This window comes from Grus americana, chromosome 10, assembly GCF_028858705.1.
Source record: "Grus americana isolate bGruAme1 chromosome 10, bGruAme1.mat, whole genome shotgun sequence".
NCBI lineage: Eukaryota > Metazoa > Chordata > Aves > Gruiformes > Gruidae > Grus > Grus americana.
This window is the reverse complement of record NC_072861.1, coordinates 8,281,965-8,307,520: the sequence shown is the minus strand read 5'-3', so window position 1 is coordinate 8,307,520 and position 25,556 is coordinate 8,281,965. Positions and strand designations below refer to the sequence as shown.

Below are 25,556 nucleotides of genomic sequence, written 5' to 3'. Positions count from 1 at the left end.
GTGCAATTCCTTTCAAAAACTTGCAGAAATTGTTACCTATACCTTCAAAAGTGAACGAAGGACCACTCAGGTCTTCCTGATGTCAGCTACTTTCCCTTCATTAACTACACTGCCATAAAATATTATGATAAGCAGTCCAGTAGCAATTTGCCATCTGCCCTCACAGATCATGACTACAGTCAGGAATCAAGTGGACCAAAGTAGCCTCCCATCCACCTCCCACTGCATGAATGGAACCTAGCTCTTTGTTAGCTGCACTACTTGGCCAGTACTATCTGAAGAGCAAGTAACCTAAAATAGCTGGTATAAGAAAAAAACCACACCAATCCAAACCACATGATATAGTTTCTGGTCTCATTCGCAGACTAATTTTCCCAGCATCTCAGAATATATTGTGAAGTCCTTTTTCTTTGCCTCTTTATAGTAGAAGAGGTTTGGAATAGGAACTGCCTTGCTTTTGCGTTCAACACTTTTTCTGTAAGTGTTTACAAAATATTGTGAAGTGACAAAAACTGATGAAGTTCTACAAAGCATTTCAAGCCCACCCATCATTTTATGGGGAAATACTGCATAACTCTGATGGAAAACCAGTTTTAATGCAGTTTGCTGTAATGCTTTTCAAACAGTGTCCAAACAACTCCCCTAGCTGGGACAAACCCTGCAGGATGTCTCCTGCCCCACCTTACATCAGCTCCTTTTGGGCTCATGGAGAGGGACAAACCCTCTAAAATCAGCATCTTTCCTCTAGTGATGGGTGAGTCAATTCAATAATGACTAGAATGTTGGAAGCTGTTTACTCCAACAAATGCTATAAAAAAAAAATCACTATAAACCAAGTCTCAGCATGCAACAATGTTTTTATAGGTGAGGAGTAATGATGGGATTTACGATTCAAACACTGATGGAACCTTAAATATAGTGATCCAAGTGGGAGTTATTTTGTTCAAATACACTCTTTCAGGCTCTAAATGCTTAAAATAACAGAAAGAAACTCCAGGAAAACAGCGTGGTACATCTTCACTTAGGGCTTGTCTTCACTGCACAAGTTACTTTTGAGTTATTACTCTCAGGATACCCTCTTTGAGCAAGGTCTGAGTGAAAGATCACACTTCAATAACTCTTGGCTTTCAGAATGTGTCTGCAGAGTCTCCTGCAGGCAAACCTGTGATGGCTCTGCCATGTGCCCAGCTGCCTGGCAGTGTGGCAGGCAGCTGAATCATTCTACCAGCAGCACAGCTGGATTAAAAGTCTACTGTCCCTCTCAGCTCTGCTAGTTTGACTGCTCAGTGATGGTGCTCTAGCCTGGTTCTGAGAGGTGTGCTGGTTGATAGTAGAGCTCCTTTCTGGTACTCCTAAAATAGCTCATCTGACTACGCTGTGGGCTCAGGGCTTCAAAATAAATCCTCAATGCATATCATTAGCTTAAGCATCAGTGGCACTCCAGCTTTAGTAAAATCTTTTCCTGCTACTGAAAAGGGAATTTTTGAAACATCACTAATGTAAGGCTGGGGCCATTCATGTGTGGAAAGAGATCACACTGGGAATAAAATGTGAGTTTAACTCAGAATTTAACCATGCAGGAGTACATGCCATTCAGCTAATAGTCCTGAAACAAGCTTCCCACAATATAATGGATTCTGAATTGCTCTGTACCTTTGAGTAGCCAGTCACGCCTGTGCAAAGCAACACTACTGTCTGCCCTGCAGAGAAACCACACCGCAGTGGTGTTCTCAGCTTTGCTCAAGTACAATAGATGGGACATTGCATTATAGGAACTTGTCACATTCATCTAGGACAGCACACAGAGCTTTGAGATAATGCTATCAAAATTCTAACAATAAGTTATCATTGGTGGTATTGACATCTGACCTAAAAATGGCTATGATGAATAGAAACATACACAGGTTTTACATGTCCTTAATTTGCAACACTTGTCAATATACTTCAGTTCATGGTGATATGAATGATCTCTTAAGGACTGTTTCTTCATTCATGAATTAAAGATCCCATGCAAACTAGTTTTGTTGTGCTCGAACACTATAAGCAGGTTTTTGAGAGAGGCACCAAATTCATGTTTGTACGGCTAGAGAATAACAGCTGCTATTGCAAATTAATTACTGCTTTGCCTGGCTGACATCTTCAGCAATGCCTTCAGCATGCTAATTCAATGCAGCTTAATAATGTGTTCCTGAAACCAATGGGTTAAAGAGACCTGTTTCCCCAGGATGCCATTTAAATGAGTTGTTCACTTGAGATGGTTTTCAAAAAGTAAGGTTAATGGAGGTGATGAAGCAGAAAATAGAGAGGAAAACTGCTGAATCACTAGCTGTGGTCTGTGCTTCCTTATATTTTTTATTTTACTTTTCATTTTGAAGGAAGATACAAATGTGCATTTGAGAGCAGACTTTATTCATGCACAATACCCATCTTTACCTAAAATCTTGTTATTTGTCTGTATGTTGTGATTATACATGACCTAGTAACATTGGCATAACATTTACTGATGCTGCTCCTCAAAAGACTTCACTTGCTTTAAAAATACCATTGTCTCTTGCACTGTATTTGATTTTAGATGCTGTGTAACTTTTTATTATTGTGCTGCTCCAAAATGGCTTCAGTTAAAGGTCTCTCAGGACTTTTGTTCAGTTATAAGTCCACCAAACAGCAGCAAAAGAGTAAAGAGTATTGACCTTTAGTAAAGAGTATTATCAAAAAAAGAAACCTTTTTTAAAATGAAAAGTAATTAAACCTTTTTTTTTTGTCATTATTGGGCATTTAGGAACAACATTTAAGTTCAAGAGTGACAGACTTAAGTTCAGAAGTCTAGATGTACAAGCAACTCTGATGGTTGCTGCTGTACAGGTGACAGAAACTTGCTATGACACTTCCTTAGACTGTAAGTGAAACTTTGGTGTTGGGACAGAGATTGTGCGTTCAGTTTGGAGAATGTGTAATACTGAGCGTATATATAGTATACTCCATTAGATTCACACAACCCAGGTGGATACTGATACAGTACCTCCACAGAAATAAGGTCACCAACGTTTTCCTGTGTCTGAGTGAAGAATTAAACTCTTTAATTAACTGCAGCATTAAGATGTCTACTGTGTCACCTGAATTTACATCAAATAGTCACAGGAGGCAAGGGGAAAGGCCTTCAAATTGGACCTGTTCCAGGCAGAAGAATTATGTTCTGCCCTGACAACGGTTTTGTAGTAAAGACGATGCAACGCTTTTTGTATAGTTCCACCAATATCAGTGGTGCTACGTGCCTGTTAAGGAGCTACTCAATACGGCCTCAACACACATCATCTGAGCTTAGTCACGCTTTTTTCTATTTTTTCTATTACTTGCATATGTCTGGTGTGTAAAGTTAATCAGTGAGAAGGCTGCTCGTAACAGAGGTGAAACAGGCAACTCCTACTGTAATCTGCTTTGCCTTTTGAGATTCTTGATTAAAGAATGAGCCCCAGGGAAGAGTCTGGCAGAAGGATACCCTCCGGAAACAGTCTGATTGACTGTGGTAATATGAAATACACTAAAAAGTACCTGTGAAAACTTCAGTTGCAGTAAGGTCAAGGCAATGATTCCCTTTGCTTAAAAGGTACCTTAGTACAACTGGCTATTTCATAATAGTCAAAGATATTTACCAGTATTGTTTTAACTGTATGGTACTAAGCCGTGGGGTTTTTTTTGTTTTCTTCCTCCCCTTCTCCTTCCTCTCAGGATGAAAAGAATCAAGTATTAACAACAAACATCTGGCTACAAATGGTGAGTTTTGAAACAAAGTATGTTTTTTTCCCCCTTTGGTCTTTGAGTTTAATGTGGTGAGGGTGTTGAATTTTAGGAAACTTTCAAGCTTTTGTTCTATATTTTGCTGCATAGTGGACAAAGCTAAGCTGAATGGAAAACTGTAAAGCTGACATTTAGGTCTTGATGTTGTGTCAGGTATTTCTGAAAACTTTCAAGAATTTTAGTCACTACATCTTACTAACTCATTGTAGTTGATTTATCACCCTAAACTCTTGATCATCATAAGATACCAGTGTCCTGTGAGTCCCAGGTAGAGTAACTGTAGGTGCAAGTGCCTTGTCACCCATTTCAACAAATCCATTATGTTGTGGTAAATCATTTGATTGTGAAAGAGAACTATACATGCAAGAAATGCATTTCATCTCTAATAGCTGTCCTGATCAGCACTCTGAAAATCACCAGATGGTTCCTCTGATACAGGGGGAAAATTATTCCAAAGAGGTTCATTATTTCCTGAGAGCTGCTGCCACTGTCTGAATGCCACTGAATGTCTCTGCCATCCTACTTGCTTTGCTATCTCCTCAAGAAACTGCAAGAGGATTTTAATTAAAATAGCCATGCTGTTCCCATGTTGTTCAAAATGTTGTTGTTTAAACATAGGCTGTCATCAGAAGTTAACTGTGAACGTGAGAGGTTTTTTATGTCGCTGTATCTCAGTTACATGACTAAAACGGGTATTTGAACATCAGGGCAGTTTCCTAATGTTCACCTGGGAACAGTATGCTTTGTCCTGGTTTCCCAGTTTGTTTTGCCCACATAGGGTATTCAAACAGTAGCTGTATTTTACCTTTTGTTGAAATGTTTAGTTGCTACAGTTGTCACAGAATTTCACGTCCCCTCTTATTACTTAACCATACCTACTGCACTCACTAGATAGCAGAGCAGAGAACTTTGCCCCCATTAACTCACGGCAGGCATTGCTGGGCAGTAGTAAGTTTCACTCACTTTTTAATAAATGGGACCAATAATAGAATATTCAAGAACTTTGTGAGAATATTTTGAATTTCTTTTCTCTGTAAGGTTAACTAGCGAGAGCTGCTCCTAAGCAAAGGAGCCTACACAGATTTATTGTGACTTGGTTATTTTTTTTCATTAGTTTAATACTAAGACTTAGAATTAATAAGGTGCTTCTCACCATGCTGACTACTGTAGGCTCCTAATGCTTCCCCAAAACATTTCTACCATAAGTTTGTGCTTTACAAAGATGGGGTGATATGGGGAGCTTTCTCCGTACTATAGCAGCTAGGATGAGAACTTGCCATTAGTTTAATTTCCATCTGTATTACAGAAACTGAACTGTTTGGGTTACGTAAAATTTACAGAAGAGTTTTATTACTCAAAAGAAGCATGCTGCTTCCACAGAGACTTTACACCTTTCAGTTTCTTTAATGAGCTTATTCGGTTTAAATGTATTCTTTTTATTTTATTGTAACATTTTTTATAGAGCACCTCTTTTACACTGTGGTGGGCCTTAGGAAACAAATGAAAGACTATTTTGATGACCTACGAAGCATAGCATGGCTATTCCATTAATTCACAAAGAAAAGTTGACATGGAAGAAGCATTTAGCTTATGTTATTTTACAGGCTTGTTGCACAGTAAGATTAAAACTGTCAAATATAATATGTTTTTGGCTTTGACCTACAATGACAACAGTTGCTATGATTTCTTACCAGGAAAACAGATGACAATTCATACCCAAGACGCTATCATGTATTTTCTTTCTCTTTTATCCCACAGCATCCTCATCCTTTTCAAGCTTGGGGTTTCTTTTCTCCTAAGGAAATTCCTGATTCTTTTATATATATTGTATTTCTTTTTATTTATTCACTTTAGCATATACTGTATGTGGAGCATGTTAAGACTGTAATGAGCAGACCACCTGATTACCACAAAAACGTAGGTGCTCTTCATGGCCTGTGTACACATTAAAAAAAAAAAGAAAAAGAAATGTGTTTGTGTATTAGCTGTCTATTTACGGTATACTAGACACATTCAAAGCACGCTTAAGGCAAACATATGTCATTTTATTATGCTAAATAGTCTGAAGTATGTTTTTCCCTAAATTTCCTTCTCCACTCCCTTTCTTGATATGTATGTGTGTGTAGTCAAAGATATATTTTCTCTAATCATCACTGAAATACTTAAATATAAAAACTAACCCGGGAGAAAGGGGAACATAAATCGAGTATTTATATGTGCAGACTCTTTGATCCTGACCACTATCTCCATGGCAATACTTTTCAGTATCAAAATCTTAAACTTCATCTAAGTTACAGCAGGAGCCTTGCCTAGTCACACAGATTAATACTAGCCCAAGTACCCTGAGCTGTTTGCTGTTTTAATCCGCATCAAACGTACTTCAGCTGCAGTGGAGATTGTAGCTCCAAAGTTGAAACTAAAGGAGGCAGCTCGTGTCCAGCGGGATGGATAAGCATCTTGCACACATGGCTAACCAGCAACCGTACAATCTGCTTAACATTATCTCTAATACAGACTCTAATATTAAGCTTTCTGTCACCCTTTGACTATCTTTATATCATTCGGTGTCACATTATGCTACATCGTATTGGCCATAACTCCAAAGAAAAGTTAGAATAAGAAATTATTTGACATATTGATATAAATTATTGTAATGCAATTCAGATGGAAATGAACAGGAGAGCCTGCTGCACAGAACCAAGCCGGTGAGCAGCGAGACTTGCAGCAGCTGCCTGCAGCCTGCCAGCCCCAGCCCCGCAACCGCTACTCAGAAAGCGACCTGTTCTGTCAGCTCCTGAGAGTGAGCCGCCCAAAGCCAACAAAGCCCACAGGTTTAAATGCCTCAAAACCACACATCCTATTTGTTTACATTGCTGGACTTTGTGAAAAATAGAGGTATCACGAGGATCTTGATATTTCTACATTCAGGAAAGATGAAGTGGTAAAAAAATACAGTGACATTTGTCTATTGGGAAGTTCATGTAAAACAATTTACTGTAAAAATTGATGTAAAATTTCTGAAAAAACCATGAGAAGCAGTTGATTAGCTTATAGAAGCTGTGTATAGATAAGTGAGAGCAATACACACAGTTTAATTAGAGAAGTGCGAATGGAGCAGGCAGTGAAAAGAAAAAGCTATGAACAAAGCCAATCAGCTATTCTGATTTAAGATGTCTGTTAAAAAACTGCTATCTGTAAAGCAAAAGGAAAAAGCAATGCACAACTCAGATCATTTGTCCAGGTGACAAGGCACTACAAATTCGTAGTAAAACCTGAATGAGATAAATACGGAAGCACCAGCCAAGAAATTGTATAGTAAAAGCTTTACGAAAGATGTGCGATGAATGCTGTTAGAGGTGTTTCATGCAGCAAAACGGTCATTTGCAAACACCATTCAGGAGGTACAGGAATGAATTTGAATACCTGCAGCATGAGGCTGACTGCAAACTTGTTTGGTGCATCAAAGTGAAACTTGCCTGTGACAGTAATGCAAGGAATTATATAGAACAATTTGATGTGAATACCCCATGAGAATGATCAATAACATTACCTCCACAATACCCACTGGAAATTTTTTCTGACCTTAATGTCTGTCAAAGATTTTGACAAGGGCGACTAGATTGTTGAAGAGATAAGTATTGTACATTTACTCACCCATTTCAAAGTGTACATTTAAAAGACTAATATTTGACATTGCGACAGCACTGTAAATCTGGAGAAGTTTTCACCGTAAGTTATGCGATGCCTACAGCTATGTGAAATTAATGTAAATAACATGATATGGGGAGGGAGAGAGGCATGGTATAATGAAGCATAGAAATTATAAGAAAAAATAAATGTTGTGAAATTAAATTAAATTTATTTCTTATTTATACCTTCTTTTGCACGCAACAGTAACCACCCTTGTATCATCTGGTTAGCAAGGGGTAAAGTTCAACCTCAGTTTCAGGAAAACACAGTAGCTCATGCTAGTGTTTCTTAGGGAGGTAACCAGCTTGCTAGGTCTGCCACGGTACTCAGCTGCCTGCAGTGTGGGGCAGTGCTTTTGTTTATGACTGTGCACGACCAGACGTTTCAATGACTATTTGGGATTTAGCAACGCTAAACACAGATCAAACCCCTGCTGGTTTGACTGCGACAGAATCCCTGCCTATACTGGCAGTCAAGGACCAGTTGAGAGGAGCACAGCTAGCCCCTAGGGCGGATGCCTCCAGTGCAGGGAGTGCCAGCCAGGAAGGAAGCTTGTGGGACAGTGCAATGCTGCTGAGCATCTGCCCCTAAGGCTGCCTAACTTCAGGTCACAGGAGCGGCTAAGACCTTCTATGTTAGTGTTAACCGTTCTGCCATTTCAGGTGTTCTCCCTGACAGCGGTGACTGTTGGCTGCTCTACCTCATGTCTATAATCAAATTATGACAACCTGAGCATTTCTGATAATAGAAAACAAAGTTGTCTATGAAGATAAACATAATTGAAGTTAATGTATGAATTGTAAAAGAAAATCTATTCTATCCCAAACTGGCACCTGAGACAGCATGAACAATAAAATACAAGCACTCCAAATCTTCTTTTATAGGCTGTTATGCGCACTGCAGTGTGAATTGAAAATGAGACTTTTCTGCTTTCCATTGAGCTCTAGGTGGCCTAATTCACCCTTTCCAAACATTTCACTGCCTGAAGCTAAATAGTATCTCTTTACCGAGAGAACAGCTATTATTTCAGGCTATCCAGTCCCTAGAGAACTACAGTAAACCCGTGGATGAGATGACCTAACTTACTTTTTGTGTGTATGTCTTAGTACTGGACAGATCATTATCTACAGTGGAACGTGTCTGATTATCCAGGAGTGAAGAATGTCCGTTTTCCTGATGGACTGATTTGGAAGCCAGATATTCTTCTTTACAACAGGTAGACACACTTTTTTCATGTGGGGAAGGAGAGAAGATCATAGAATTAGAGAATCACAGAATAGACCAGGTTGGAAGGGACCTGGAAAGATCAACTGGTCCAACCTTTCATGGGAAAGGGGGCCTAGATGAGATTATCTAGCACCCTGTCCAATTGCAAAGATAAGGCAAGGCAAATGATATAATCATCTCATCAAAATGCCTAGGTTTTGAAACACTTTTCCAAAAGGTTTTTGGAATACTGGAAAATACCAGTTTCCTGTTTATACAACAGAAGTTCATATTTGCAAATATTTTGTAAATGACATCCTCCCTACCACCAATTCTAGTTAGGTGTTGTGAGATGATTAGAAAACTAAGTTTTCCCGGCTGTGTTTAATGGCACAGGTAGTGACAATTTCCTCTTAAATTATTTGTTTGGTCTAAATTTACTTGTGAACTCAAATCTGACTTTTGACTGCTTGTCTAGTTTTAGTCTGGGTTTCACTAGAGGCAGGATAGGTAAATGCCAGTAAGTATGTTTGCATTTTCCCATGTCCAGTTTTGGTGTCACTCTCTCTTCATGCTACAAAAATAGCTAGAATATTTGCTGCTTTCCTCTTCAAACTATCTGTTCTGAGCTGGGCTTATTTCAAGGCCAGACAGATTGCCATCAATCCACTGCAGAACCTTTGGCTGACATTGAGAGATTCTTTGGCTCCACTGTTGTACGGTAGTTCCCATTGTGGAATTTATTTAGTTTAAAAAGATAAAGCACCAAGAGCTGTCTGCTCTTTAACAACTTGCCTTTTTCTGCAGTTGTTGTGGGCCTGTGTGCTGTTCCCCAGGCACCAGAAAGACCTTACATCTGCTTTGTACATGTTGCACTGGCTCTTTTGTGGTAGCCAGGGTACGTTGTTATTTTTTTGCCCGTGCAGATGACATGAAGCTTTTGTCTTCCTGATGGCTTTTTTTCCTCTGTTTCTCTGCCATACATCTCCTAAGAAGAGAACCCTGCTGTGTTTATCAACCCGATTCCCCATCCCCACTTCAGGAGGTGCTTTTTATTGCAACGAGACTTAGAGAATAGCTGTACCCAATATGTCAGCTGCAGTTATCCTCCCTTTTGCCATTTGATGATCACCTTTATGATCAATGTCACTGTCACAGGTGTGTTGAGTTGTAATGATGTGATAACAGCACCCAGTGACAGCATTTGTCAGCCACAGTACTCTCTAGGGCCTACATTACTGCTTTGCTTACAGCATGCCACAGTATTCTCTCAAAGGTACAATTAATACTAAATGATTTGAGGTCATCTCCACTGGAGTTCACCATACTTACGGTAACTGCCTGTCAAGATTACTTCTTGTATCTGGTTTGAGCATGGCAATTAGAGCTTCAGTTGTCCATACAGGAGCCTAAAAAAACCTTTCAAATGCTCTGTACACAAAATGGAGCAGCATGCAACCTGGACAGGTATTTTTGCAACTTTAATCTTGCTTAATGTATTTTTCAATACAAATTTGTTCCTTGAGCATTTGTTCCTAGCTACTTTGATTCCATAAATGACAACGTTCTTGGGAGAATCTGACAAATTACGCATTCATTTCTGTTCTGCTGAATAACACACTGTGTATGCCATGAAATTGGTACTCTACAACAGCAGTTTAGAGGTTTCCAGAAGAATGAATTACGACAATATTCTACCTCACATATATCACATATCTGAGAGAGACTTTCAGTGTGTCTGAGGATTTATACCTCAATATTTAAGTATATCCAAAATGAAAGGGTATTTTTTTTAGAAATTAGTACTATTAATGCATACATGCTAACTGTAGATGAAGCACACTATAGAATGAGAGGGGTAACTAAATAACCTGAAAAACTGAAAACACGAGTTTTCTGTTAATATAGGGTTTTGAATCTTGGGATTGTTAACTATGGCATGGTCATGAAGTTATTATTCTACAGTGTTTCTATTTCAAACACATATGTAATCCAAAATCTTATTCAGAGTTTAGTCAGAGGGCAAAGATATTTAAAACAAATTCTTATTCCTGTATGAAATTGCATTGGGAATGTTATCATGTTGTCTTATAGTGACATGGTATTTTGAGATAAATGCTTTAACTTCTATACACTTTGCTAGAGACATGCACCTGCAGTTACAAAGAAATTAATGGACTATAAATTCATTTTTCATTTTAATGAATACATGTTTCACTATGTCTCAAGTCCTTATGCATCTTGCTCCAGCCTAGTACAGAGAAACCTGTGGCAGCTGTATTAAATTTTACAACTAGTCTATTGTGAAGAGAGCAGGGCCAGTTCATCTGTAGTTTTTCTGAGGGAAGAAAATCTTGGCCTATGTACAAATACCAGGATTGACTGTGTTAGTGTCATGTATGGCTCTCTTCTACTTTGTTAGCTTTACCAGACTTACTAAAAGTGCTCATTTCTGGTGGTATTATTTTCCAAATGGCCACACAGTGTTCAGTACTTTGTAGAATAACAAAAATTCTGGTAGTTATGTCTCATTTTAAGAATTTCGTTTTTCCAGTTTTATGAACCTGAGATTCTCCAGATAGGTCCCAGTGGGATTATATCTGCTAGGTACAGCTTTGTCATCTCAATGTACTGCAGTCAATATCTGCTTTCAAGTGGTTATACCCTGAAGAAGAAATGTAGCAGAAATGGTTTTCTATCATTACATTTGAGTGCAAAGTCTCATCAAGCAAAGGCTTAGCTACTTGGTGCATTCCCAACTGAAGCACTGCATTTCAAAAACAATTAGAAGCACAGTGTAGAAAAACACATGTGCTCCTTTGTCAGAAAAAAGAATTTCATATTTGAGTCAGAGTACCTCTTTAAATTTTTTTAAGAATGTGTCTTATGAAAGGCAAAGTTACATGGCAATGAAACCTAGGTTCCTTGATCACTTGTGTCCTTTTGGAAATTTTATTTTTGCCAATTACCAGAAACAGCAGCAAGGTCTTAGAAGCAACCCTCTGGTGCTTAACTGCCCTCTGCTCAAGAGGAAGAGAACAGAATCTAGCCTAGGAGGCTAAGAATTTTATTTCCAATCATTATGAAAATTACGAGATACTAAACTACTAATAGTCAAAGAGACATCAGAGACTTGTCATGTTCAAATCACCCTAGAGACAATGCAGGTTTTTAGATCAAGACTGTAGTGAGAAGCCAGACCCTAAGGCTTGTGCGACCTCCTTTGCCCCACCCCAGAGCAGCTGGCACTGTATTTGCCTTGTGTGTCAACCCATCCCCACAAGGTGACTGTTTAGAAACTACAAACAACACAACAAAGTACAGTAGCCTGTGTCTCATTTTGCTTATCTCCTGCACAAATGAAAGCCTGAGAAAGGAGCCTATGCCTATAATCAGGGCCAACAGCCATCAGTTGTGAACTCAACACAGCAGTTGCTAGTACCTCCCCAGTACATTCTGTACAAGTTAATCTAGGCACCAGTTTCAATAACTATAACAATTTCTTGAATACCTAGGTCCCAAACTTTAAAGGATGGATAGATCAGAATCTATAATAGCTTAGAACAAAACCCTGCAGTAGTAAATGGGAACCGTGTAATCGGGCACAACACTGTATGAGTATATATCCATTGCAATGCTAAGTCATCTAATCATCTTTCATACAGTGATTTAAGTCAGCAAACTTACTAAACTTTTCATGGGAAAGAGTCTTTTTTTCATCATCTAGAAGTTCTTAAAATTTTAATGCCTAGTAAATTCCTGGGTCATAGTGTCAGATGTAGTTGAGATAATCCCTGGCAGTAGCTGCCAATTCATAATTTGAAGCACTCTCCAAGTAACATTATGATTCTCTTCTAGAGACTTGTAAGAATGGCACACCAGGGCAGTCCTGGCCAGCACCACTACACTGACACCTCTAACAAGGTTTCTTTTTTCTGCTGAACCCAGTTTGTGGGTTCTGAAGTAGATAATGAAGGCTGGAGCTGCATTAAAGAGTCTTATGTATGACATGTAGTAATAACGTTCACCCATGCAAAAGGGCAGGATGAGACACTGGAGTATCCATCTCCTCAGTATTCAATAGCTGCTGTTAATGTAGACAGGAAGAGAACAGATTTCCCTGTGCAGTTTCTTGAGAAGTTTTTTGAAAGTGCTTACTTTCCAAATGAAAATCAATAGATCCAAGGCACTGTAATGAATGTAGTGGGATAGGTGAGCACTGAGAATGAGGTGGTTCACCTTCAGTTACAGTTGTTAATCAGGAACAAATCCAATAGTGTCAGGCCAGTTACTCTGAGGCCACAGGAGACTGGTGACAGAAGAAAAGCTGTCAAGTTTTTGGTGAGAAATAATCCTTTTATGAAGAACAGATTTCTCTCTCATATTCTTCAGCCAGTCAAAGAGCATATAACCCATTTTGTTTCTTCCCTATTCTAGTGCTGATGAAAGATTTGATGCTACATTTCACACTAATGTTTTAGTCAATTCTTCAGGACATTGCCAATATCTGCCACCAGGTAGGCTGTTTCCATGTCATAAATTTTGATAACTCAGACTACTTATGTATGGTGTGGTTTCAAATTTGACATAAATTCTCTGATATTTTATTTATCTAGCTAGCATCATCTCATAGATTTAAGCCTAGATGCATAATGAATTACGTGGTTAATACTTTTGAATTAAAACCACCATACAAGATAGATTTTTTTTTAATTGCAGTTATGGAAATTCTTATTTTATAATGCACTATTTCAGAAGTGTGGAAGTATAAAAGAAGATAAAACAATAAAAGCCATTAATATAAAAAGATATTATTAAATCCATGGTAATGCCTCTTAATAAAAAATTATTTCATTAATTATCTGTTTTTTCTATTAGTATGCTAACTTTACAATAAGATGCTTAGTAGCATCTTAGATGTATCTTCTATTTGAAGTGATTCACTGGATGCTTCATCAAAACAATTTTTAGTCTGAAAGTCATCTGTGTTTGATATTTAGCTGTTATCAGAAATATATCACTGACTCTCTGGATGTATAGCAGTGGAGTACTGTTTCTGTTCCCAAACTCAATTAACATAATTCTTAGAATTAACTCTTCCTAGAATCTGAATTTTAGAAACTAGAGCAATAGTGCCAAGTGCTTTCCAGACAATTTAGTTTTTCCATCTAAGATCCCGAGAGGATTTCAGGGGTTTGCATGTTGTTCTTTTGATTTAAGATGTTCCATTTGGTGGGTGGGGTTTCAATTCAGTTCTGAAAGCTGCTAAATGCCAGGGCCTGACTCAACAAGTGAAAAATAAGAAGCTAGCTTTCCTGAATAAATCAAGATCATGTAAAACTAATAAGACAGCAAATAATCTTTCAGGATTTTTTATTTAATTCAGTAAAAGAAATAGGAGAAACAGTTTGCATATTCTACTTTTTCTTTATGCATATTCTACTATTTCTTTATGAAATACAGCATCTAGAAATCTGAGCTCTTCTCTAAATATTCTCCCACTGTGTGCCAAAATGGAAATGTAGTTCAAAAAATAGTTTATAACATCAATATATTAATGGTGCAGTTCTTTCCCTTTTCTATGACTGACTTTTGCTATTTACATGTCAAGACACAACTGAGATTAAATATGCTTTACAAGTAAAAAACAGAGGGCACAATGTAGAACAATGTCTGGTTACAAAAGGTACATGAAATTATGTGGAAGAAGCATTTAAATTAAGTATTCTTGTTTAAAATCCAATCTAGGCATATTTAAAAGCTCATGCTACATAGATGTGCGCTGGTTTCCATTTGATGTTCAGAAGTGTAACCTGAAGTTTGGATCCTGGACTTATGGAGGCTGGTCCTTGGACTTACAAATGCAAGAAGCAGATATATCTGGCTATATTTCAAATGGAGAGTGGGATTTAGTAGGTGAGCTCTTGATTTCTTATTTACACTGTGAACTTGCAGCCTTGTCTCCACTGCTGAAATGGATGGAATAATGATTGGGAAATGAAGACAGAGATTAAATTAATAAATGATCTAGCTAGTGGCATTTGAAACTCTGAGAACAGATGTAAGATGAAAATCAACATTAAAAAGTAGGTGACAAGATTGCTGCTTGAATTCAGAAGGTATCTTTTATCTGATTTTCCTTTATTATCTGACAAAAATGACTTAATAGGGAATTAAGCTTAAAGAAGTAGTTTTACCTATAGTAAAACTTAGAAAGCTACATTTATCCTTTTTTAAAATAATCACTACATAATATACAGTTTATTCACATTAATTTCTGGTTTTCTTCCCTTTTTCCTCCTACACAGGCGTTCCTGGGAAGAGAACTGAGAGTTTTTATGAATGTTGTAAAGAACCCTACCCAGATGTAACATTCACAGTAACTATGAGACGTAGGACTCTCTATTACGGACTCAATCTTCTTATTCCTTGTGTACTGATATCAGCACTTGCTTTGTTAGTTTTTCTGCTTCCAGCAGACTCAGGAGAAAAGATCTCACTAGGTAAATCCTTAATAGGGTATTGTAAATATGGCCAAACTAAAAGAAGTTGTCCTTTTAAAAGTTTTTTAAACAGTCTTAGTAGGCAAGGAAGAAGAGTTTGTGTGCCCTATTCTGGCTCATGAGCCATTTTTACTGTTTGATGCTGAAGCTGTGTGATGTTTAACCTTTGCTCTCAGCTTTGGGTACAGTGAGGTTGTGAAATGGAGAAATTCCAGCCAACCAAGCAGAAGCATGACAATTCTGACTACTTTCCTTAAGAAGCAGGGTTTCATTTTTTGACATTTATTTGCTGAAGAAAAATCCCACATTCACTGAGTAAAGCTTAAGTTTACAAATATGCATTTGAACACTTTAACGTGGAATTCTTCTTAATATTTCCTTTTAATAGTGAGTTGTATTAAGACTTAAGGTGCCTTCTCAGAAAAATTAATTCTAACTGCTACTATTCTAATTTTTATACTAAATTTTAACTGAAGTATTCGTTTGTGAAACAAATCTGATGACTTTCAGTACTTGTTAAGATGGAGGTTAAATACGTAATGAAACTTTTTGCCCCATACAAAACTGCAAATGCACTGGCTTCTGCTAAGCGAACATAGATGTTAAAATGCAGAAGCAAATCGACATTTCTCCAGAACATGGTTTAATTGAGTAGTAGTCTCCCTTATGACGAAGTCCCTCCCCATATTTTAAGATTAATTCTTTGATCCTAAATCCTTTTCCACCTGACAATGACTCCTTATTGTTTAAGACTAGTCCTGAGAAAAGAGCTAAGCCTTGCTCAAGAAAGGTGGGAACTCATCACTGAGCAACAGAAGTCAAACTCCAAAAATCAAATCTGCTTGGGCACAGCCACGTGCAGAACCCAACAGCTAATATCAAAAGATATCAGTCTGTCCAAGACAGAAAATCTGTATTTCAGGAATATTATGCATTACACCACCTGTAGCTTCCACACCAATTAATCAAGTGTCATATGTTCAAATTGTCAAAATCACATCATATTTCTAAAGCAAACAAGCAGCAAGAATTACTTTGATTTACCTCAGCCAATTAGCAAACGGTGATAAAAGCTGAACGGTTACAAGGATCTAAAAATATACACGTCTGCGCAAGCATTGGTACTAGTTTGGCAGCACTGCTACCCTGAACTTGAGGTAGTACAAGAAAGGATAGGAGTACCATTAATGTGCTGGTGCGAGAGTAACAGCGGGAATGCATCTTGCTAAGAGCGCTCCTTCAGATTCATTTTCTGCTTCTTACTGCCTTGTAATTACAAGCTACTGATCTAATGTCATACTTCACGTTTATCTTTCAGGTATAACAGTTTTACTGTCTCTCACTGTCTTCATGTTACTTGTGGCTGAAATTATGCCAGCAACATCTGATTCTGTGCCCTTAATCGGTAAGCTAACTACAGCTTTTATTCACTCTTATTTTTTTGTCAAATGAGGTGCAGTGACTTTGCATGAAGGCCAGCAGTAAGGCAGATTACCACCTGTACAATGTCCTACTGCAATCGAATTAGAAAAATGTTGCCAATTGATGAGAGGCTCTGATGGGTGTGATCCCCTATACAACTTCTGTGCTCTCTGCTCTGAACAAAATAGAGAACCTATGTGTATTTTGGGAAAGCGTAAGGAAGTCAGTTTTCCATGGAAGAAGTTGTTGCAGTTTGGACACAATTGGCCAGACATTAGGAATACAGAGCTAAACATGATTAAATCTTCCCATTGTAATTGCTCAAACAGAAACTTTTCAAAAGAAGTACTAGCCAGTCTCTACAATACTGGTGAAAGAAAATTAAGAGGACAACTTTTTTCAAGGTTGCTTAGGAAAGGCAGGTGCTTAGTTCCACAAAGACAATTACTAAAAGCTGGCCATCCTCTCAAAATAACGGCTGCTCTTTCTGCTTTTGAGAAATCTTTCATAAGTACCTAAAGCAGCACATGTATCACTACACAGGAAAAAGAACTTAACACTATGTATGCATGTATATAAACACCCCTTATAATAACTACAAAGCAGTATCAGCCAAAGTATATTGCTGTAATTATCTGTTTATTTTGCAGCTCAGTATTTTGCCAGCACTATGATTATTGTTGGTCTTTCTGTTGTTGTCACTGTTATTGTTCTACAATACCATCATCATGATCCAGATGGGGGGAAAATGCCTAAATGGGTAAGGTTTGATTTTCATTCATTATCCGTTGCATAAATGTCCAGATCAGGGATGTGATAGAGTAGGTAGTGACCTATGTTTACTTCTTACTGTTAAAAACATACAAATCCTTCCTAAATGTTTTGTTTTGAAAAGTAGTTTCACCAGAAATGAGATGTCCAGATACCTTTTGTGCGGTTGGCTTCTCAGAGAGAGAGTGTGTGTGTGTGTGTGTGAGTGAAAGAGAATGAATATACCTCAACTTGCTTCTTTATTCAGAACCTTGTTCACAAAAGCTAGAAGCACCTTAGGATTTTGTTAAAACCTAAATATATAAATGAAGGTGATTTTCAAATAAGCTGCAGATGTCAGAAGTGAAACAGATAGAAAGAAAGAATAAAGTGCTGATGGAGATTATAAATGCATGAAATACACTAGCCTCAAGGTGCAACTGTGCAGCTGCTACATATTTAGCTGTTGTGCATACAGAAACATCAATAGCCTAAAAAGCACTTGTTAAAGATGGCTGTTAAAGTGGAAGCGAAACTCGCTCTGAAAATCCTCATCTTTAATTCTTTGGTCAAGAACATCTGTATAAAGTGCAAAGAAAAATTAAAGTCTTTTTCAAAGCACCTAAGACTTCCTTTATAATGTACTTCTATGAGTGGTTGTTTTTACAGAGAACATTACACTGATATTGCATTACTAAATATTGATGAGTATCATCAGCTAGCTGTCCACTCTTCCTGACTTCACCCAGCATCAGGTATTACCGAAGATGGAAAGACCTTTCTCTTTTCTTCTCTCTAGGACAATGAGTTATTATTATCCTTACTAGCCAAAAAGAATGTGCATACAGCAGTGCCCTGCGGACAAGAGATAATGAGATATTCCTTGGCCTATGCCAGGGTAGTGACTTTAAAATAAATTTCAATGAAGAGAATAAAAGGTATATATCTTTAGACACAAGCTTGATGACCTCAAGGAGACAAATGCTTAGTACTGAACCAAACATCCACAGAAAACAGAGTACTTGAGGTCGAGGAGTGAGTGTAGTTTAGTGTTGAGAAGCTGAAGTCCATTAAATATTATTTGGATACTGGTGGATTTTGGATCAGGCCCTCAGTTGATGGAATATTATCCATCTTGGTGAAACTTGATAGTGTAAATAGGGTAACAGGGCAAGATCTGCCTCTGGTTGGGATGTTTGCCTGGATACAGTATCTACTCTGAGTGGCAATAAATGGACAAAATCTAATATTAATTACAGTGTAAGATTTGCTTATCATATGAGACAATAATATTTCATTAGTGGTCTGGAAACGAAACACTGAAACGAGCTCTTAAAATCTGATTGAAATAAATTACAGAAGCTTGCATCTGAACTGGAACAGTCTCTGGCTTGCCTGCACTTTCTGTGAGGCTGGATTAAGGCAATGTGGAAAACAACAAAATGATACACACTGATTAAATTTGCAAGTATGGGTTTTTTTTTAAATCAAAGTAATTTTTCCATCTTTTCTCCATGCTATATCCAGATCAGTTTTCTAAAAGCTGCAATCAACTGTCATGAAAGCAACGTGAGAACAGAGCCAAAATATTGTAAAGCTTGGTGGTCCAATCCAGTCTAGCATCTGTTTTAGCAGCCCCCTCCAAACAGTAATGTTATATGAATTTAATGTTAGAGCACAAATATGAGTGAAAGAATTGTAATTTATCGTAAATTGTAATTACAATCTAAAGCAGCACTATTAAGACTATTAAAAGGTAACTCTTCTTCAGTAACTGGGTTTTTTTTTTAATTCACAGTTTCTAGTAATGGTAGAAAAGGCTGCCATATTGCTGTTGAAGTGTAAGGAAAGATCAACACTATGGAAACTCCCATCAGAGGAGGGGGGAATCCCAACAGTGATTGTCAGCCTGAGGCAATCAGCAGCCCTGCTAGAATAAAAAAACAGCCTCAGTGATTGGCAAGTTAATCAGTTGGGAAACTCTGGCACCATTTTTTAGAACTTCTGTGCAGACTAAGCAGACACCATGGACCAGACAGTCACCCAGGCTGCAAAAATACCAGTAAGTGCCCAAACACAGTGGCTGTGTGAAGAGATGCTTATTCTCAAAAATTTTCTTTCAGACAAGGATCATCCTTCTCAACTGGTGTGCTTGGTTTCTGAGGATGAAAAGACCAGGGGAAGATAAAGTGCGTCCTGCCTGTCAACATAAACAGCGTCGATGTAGCCTATCAAGTGTGGAGATGAACACTGTGAGTGGACAGCAATCCAGTAATGGGAATATGCTATACATTGGGTTTCGGGGGCTGGAAGGGGTTCACTGCACACCTACCACTGATTCAGGGGTGATCTGTGGGAGGATGACCTGCTCACCAACAGATGAAGAAAACCTGCTGCACAGTGGCCACCCCTCTGAAGGTGACTCAGATTTGGCTAAGATCTTGGAAGAGGTCAGGTACATTGCAAACCGATTCAGAGACCAGGATGAAGAGGAAGCCATTTGCAATGAATGGAAGTTTGCAGCCTCTGTAGTAGATCGGCTCTGCTTGATGGCTTTTTCAGTCTTCACAATCATTTGTACAATTGGTATTTTAATGTCAGCACCAAACTTTGTAGAGGCTGTGTCTAAAGATTTTGCTTAACTCCTAACTACAATCTGATTCTCTGAAGTATGATATGTAGCAAGTAAGAGTGTGGTTTTTGTTTGATCGCTAGTTTTTAATGAGTATACTGCTTCTCATTGTCCACTTTCTTTTGCCCTTCTCTCTGGTACTGGGTTCCTTTCGGAAAAGTGGCATCATTTCAGAAGGGAAGCCAAGGATTTCTCCCTGGGCTGCCTGCGCGCAGCTCCTCTGAGCACTCTTCTGTTGGAGCGTGAAGTGGCTACAAGTCCCTTCAGAATGAGAGGGAATTGCACCACCACCTATTACACGTTTTTGAACTGGCTATTACAAAATAACAGGTAGGCAATGCCAGAAATGTCTCTTCTTCCAGACTTTGTTATAAAAGATAGAATTAACTCTTTGAATGAGTGATCATAAACACTTATGTTTAGGAGATGATTCAATCCAAATAGATGGAAGCTCAAAGAGCAGAGATAAAAGGGAGAAATAGTTTGCTTTTCACTTACTGCTTCTTACTGAGTTGTGGTATGTAGCTCTCCAGATGACCCATAACCAGTCAGACCCATAACTCCCTCCATGCCTTTTACACAGAGCATATGTGACTTTACAGGATTCTGAATTTGCCTGAGACACCAGAAACCTAAAAGTTAAGATGATGCACCACATAACTTGTCCTTCTATATCCTTGTGGGTTTGACCTAGAAGTTTGGTCTGAATACTTAAACAGGCTTCGCAGTAATTTTTGCGGTGTTTACTAATTCTTCCTTCTCCTCAGAAAGACATTCTTTCAACTGATGACCTTTTTAACTATCAAAAAGAAAATGACGGATTTATGATGCCTTTATCATCACTTGTTTAAACCCTGCCCCCCCCCCCACTTGTCTCTCTACTGTTAACTGGGTTCCTATGTGGAAAAAGTAACTCGGTGTCTTGTACAGGCTTAAGCATAAACAAAGAATCTAAAGCAAAAAGAAGCCATTAAATCCTGAGATCAAGGGTTTAATTTAAAAATTAAATGTTTCATCTGTTGTATGCTTAGCCATTTATAGACCTCCTTCTGTTTAGTCATCATACCATGTCTTTACAAGAAAACTGCACCTTTTCTGCTCAATTTATCATCTGAAGAGCACTAATGAATAATAAAATTTTCTTGGGCCTGATATAAACTATGAACTGTATAAATATATATTTATATGTACACACTGCATATATGTCCAAGGAAAGGTTAAGGCTTAAATACAAATTCTCTTAAGTCTAGACAGACATTTGCAAAGGCAAAACTAATAGTTCATCACTTCATTTCTGATTCTGAAAGTCTCCCAACAAAATATGCTTAGTTTTCATGTGACTTCGATGTCTTAATGAAAAGGACTGAGCTGAGAATACCAGGACCTGAAACTTCATATATACAAACCACCCGAGAATTAGTCTCTTGCTGGCACACCAGTATTCCTGACCAGTGATAGAAGTGGTAAAAGATGTGGGGGAGGATTACTTTAGCATTGGCTGCTTGCTTTATCCTACAGAATCCCGATGTTTTGGCTGAGGTCTTCAGAGACATGAATTGAGGCCTGTTGTTGTACCACGTTTTTACTGTGAAATAAACTCAAGGCCTCAGTTTATCTCTTAAGCTGGATTAAAATAAAGTGACTGAAATGCTTATTCTCCCTAGGTAACAATTTCCTTTTCAGAGTCTGCTCCCCTGAAAGCAGGACAAACAAATTTCATGTAAAACAAGCCCAGAGTCACCACAGGTACAGTCCATCACCTGAATGAACACCTTGCTCAAGCACCTTCATGCCAGAGAAGAGGGCAGGAGGAGTGAAAGGAAGGCAGGATATTTCTCACAGTTTGTGATTTCTGTCTTCCTGAAAGTTCATTCAGAATCTCACACTGCAAAGACATGAGCAAAGTATTCAAATCGTTCTTGAAAGCTCATCTTGAAACCATGTCTCAGATGTATCTGTGAAGAAGTTATATTTTCAGGAACAATAATTAAGAATTAGCCACACAATAATTCCTGCAAATAGTTTCTAGTTTGTAGATTGCCTATGAACAGGAAACTACAAGTCCAAAATCTGAAATGTGAGTTTTGTTCATTTGTGAATAACTACATATATCTTGTGGCATGTGCTGCTCTTCTGAGTAATGTTTCTAGACTAGGCTTCCTGATGCTAATGTTGATTTGCATTGGTATTTTCTCCTTCTGCAAGTATCCCTAAGTAGCTCTGTGGAGTGCTCCATTTAGTCTTTGTAAAGTTTTGGGGTCCTCTTGGAGAAGAATTTTTCAAGAAGAAATGAAGACTTTTGGGGACTACCGTGTACAATGGGACACAACTACTGCATTCACAATACATGACATGTAATATAGGAAGCATGAGAGTACCCCTCTTTCCACCAGAATCCATTTACAGTATCTGTAGAAATCATCTTGCTAAATACAGGAGTTCTTTACAGAAGGATGGAGAAAGCAATTTACAATTTTACAGTAGTATTTGGCTTTTAGTGAAGTCCTGCCAAAGTCTGTAACACTGTCAAAGTTTGTAATACTGTCTGCGAATACCAGGTGTTAGACAACGTAGCTGTAAGACACCAGCATCGTGCCGACGCTGCTGCCTTTATCATTGGCAGGATTAATGAAAATGCACCAAGGGGACAAGTGAATCCTAATTTTCCTACTGTTAACACAACTTGTAAACATTTGGTAACAAGATTATTATAAATTTTAAATACAACATTGACGACTTCTCAGTTATGTTATTTTGCATCTATGAGTAAAATTTTCCTAGTACTAAGCTGAGCAAAATTAATGTTTCTTGTCAGTTTCTGTGCGTCCCATATATTTGTGTATGTGCTAAACAATATTTTGATCTAAATGCTGGGAAAAAATATTTATTTACAATTCTGGGCATAGAGATGGAAATTAAATACTGTATAAAGTGTGTGTATATAACATTACAGACTACATATTGATGGTAAGGATCTGTTACAATCTTAAGAATCAAGAGAGGATAAGCAAGTGGTTCACCACAACTAAGCTATGACTTGTCTGACAAATTCAAAAGCTCACTCTAGAGCTCAGCTGTCATGTACAATACTATGTGTGAACAATGTATATTACTTTTTCTGTTTTTATATTGAATTGTATTGAATATTTAAAAGACTTTTTAAGATTTAAAAAAATTATTTAAGTGTTAGCGCCAAAAAAGTTCCAGACACAAAATTTTAAAAGGTTAGTTTTAAATACAGATAAATTATTTAAACAGTATTTAAAATATTAAATTATTTTATATAGGAATTGATAATACTATGTAAGACTTTTCTTTAAAGGTTTCTTTAAATTCTCTACATTCTCGCTAGCTGCCAGATGTAACTCAGTTCACCTGTGACAATTCAACTTTTCACCTTCTTTAACAAGAAAAGAAGATAAACCAAAGTTCCAGATTTTCTTTCCTTTTGTTATACTATTTTTTACATTAAGAAACATTGCATAAAGGGCATTAGAAAGAGATGTTACATCTGTCAGGTACTGATTGTCATATAAGCAATTCAATACCTTCTCAGTCCAGTACAAATAAAAGATTTAGATTAAGAAACTTTTGATTCTTTCTCATTTTGCTAAGATGGAAACAAACACAAGCAGTAGAAAACACAAATAGCCACAAAAGAAAGAAAAATGTCTTTGGATATATCAATCTGGAATGATAAAAGTCTTCGATAATTAAAAATACATTCATATCCTCCTAGCAAACCAGTCCCACACCAAACATACATTACTTCAGCCTTACATAAGCAATCAAAGTTAACCAAGTAGGACTGAAATACCATACAAGTCTTGGACTAGCCTCAATGCCAGTATTAATTTAGTTCTTGAAGTTTAACACAGAAGAGAGAAACGAGAGAAAAAACAAATACATACCAGCTGAATAAACTTGCTTTGCCAGCTGCAAATTTTGTTTGTTGGCTACTGGTGAAAAAATATCTAATCAGCAGAATATCCCCCAGATGGGAAAAAAACATGTCATTGTAGTTTTTTGCAGACAGATGAGTTGTACTGCCTGCATGCTGAAACAGCTTCCTGAAAAGCCTTCTAGTTTTACAACATTCTGCTGAGAATGTGCCGGTAGTAAAAATCAAGGGTTGCTGAACACAAGACTATTCTCTTATTGCTTCCACAAGCTGGTGAAGACCAGTTTGGTGAAGGTCAACACACCAAGTCATACAAGCATGTAATTGCTACTGTTTTTGGCTAAGAGCTGCCAGAGGTCACAGTATCAGATATTCAGGTGAGGTTCATGCTGATGGCTGCCTACTCTGCCAAGCCAACATGCCTACCCTCTCTTCTAGAGTGCTGAGAAGTGGGACATATTACCTCAGACTTACTGTTACACTTCAACATGGTCAGACAGGTTTCAGCACACACCAGGCAGTTTCCTGGCACTGTGTGTAAGCTTTCCATGTCTAAAGTGCTTGTGAATGAGGATTAAAATCAGACTGCTGTCTGCTACCACCCTCAGGCATCTGGTTGGTTAATATCCAGACTGAAAGCTGCTATGGTTTAGGAGTTTATACGTGAGCGGATCCAATGTCCTTGCCCTGTGGGTGGCAATGTCCATCAGAGGACTAGGTCTTGTGGCTATAGAGAGTAACGGTATCAGCCATTCAGTTTCAATCCTGTAAGAATCATCAGAATATGTTTTCTCTTCAACAAAACTGATTTCTTAGTCTAACCTCATGATATTAAAATATCAGTAAATCTTAAAACGCTGTGAACAGAATCTGCACATTACAGCACATCTAGTAATCAAACAGGATCTTAACAGGACTACAACCACAAATGAAAGCCTTTCATAATTACCTTTTTTGACATTGCTTCTGCTGCTTAAAAGAAAACCTTAATGTTTATGTAACATTTATTTGTGCTATTAAGCAATTTGCAGATGATGGCATAGAGAGAGAATAAACAACAATCTCCCACACTCCAATGACCACATTCAAAATTGCAGTTTATTAACAGAACATGAAAGTATTGAAGTCCAAAACTTAGCCTCAATGTCTTATCTATACCCTCACTGTCTTATCTATACCCTCACTGTAAAGATATCACTAGTAAATCACTGGGTTTGCAGAGCTGCAGTGACTTGTCCCTGTAATAAAGCTATGCAGGAATAGCAGTTTAAACTCCAAAATAATTTGAACTATCTGCATATTTTTACCTTAAAAAACTCCAAAACCAAAACCCAACACAAATTTAACAGCCATGACATGATATACTGCGTATATGAGAATACTATCCATAGAGGTTTTCCTCTTAACTAAACAGTTCAGGATATAACCCAGTGCCTCATTGCCTGTAAAAGCAGAGAAGTCTTTCTATTGAGTCCAGAAGTCTGGGACCGGGACCACATTCAGTCCAACAAACCTCACAGTTATCATTTATGTATTACTCTGGTTCATGGTAGGCATGCAAATGAATTAAGAATAAGCCAAATATTAAATACTCATAGTAAATTTCGTTTAGAAGCCAAAAATCTGCATCCCAGAGCAAGATAGGCACAACATCCCT

General features: G+C 37.8%; 1 protein-coding gene across 4 annotated transcripts in view; it reads left to right on the top strand.

Annotated features, from left to right (window-relative positions):
- CHRFAM7A (CHRNA7 (exons 5-10) and FAM7A (exons A-E) fusion) overlaps positions 1–22,796 on the top strand; it is a 42,091-nt gene extending 19,295 nt beyond the window's left edge. The window contains exons 3-11 of one of the 4 annotated variants that reach the window (XM_054837105.1): positions 3,727–3,771; positions 8,592–8,701; positions 13,129–13,208; positions 14,440–14,607; positions 15,000–15,194; positions 16,513–16,599; positions 17,267–17,376; positions 19,490–19,618; positions 20,159–22,796. In XM_054837105.1, the coding sequence (XP_054693080.1) occupies positions 3,727–3,771; positions 8,592–8,701; positions 13,129–13,208; positions 14,440–14,607; positions 15,000–15,194; positions 16,513–16,599; positions 17,267–17,376; positions 19,490–19,618; positions 20,159–20,332 (1,098 nt within the window). In that variant the 3' untranslated portion in view covers positions 20,333–22,796. Of the gene's footprint in view, positions 1–3,726; positions 3,772–8,591; positions 8,702–13,128; positions 13,209–14,439; positions 14,608–14,999; positions 15,195–16,512; positions 16,600–17,266; positions 17,377–19,489 lie in introns of all 4 variants that reach the window. The other 3 variants (XM_054837104.1, XM_054837102.1, XM_054837103.1) reach the window with 3 other exon arrangements.
- The last annotated feature ends 2,760 nt before the right edge of the window (positions 22,797–25,556 follow it).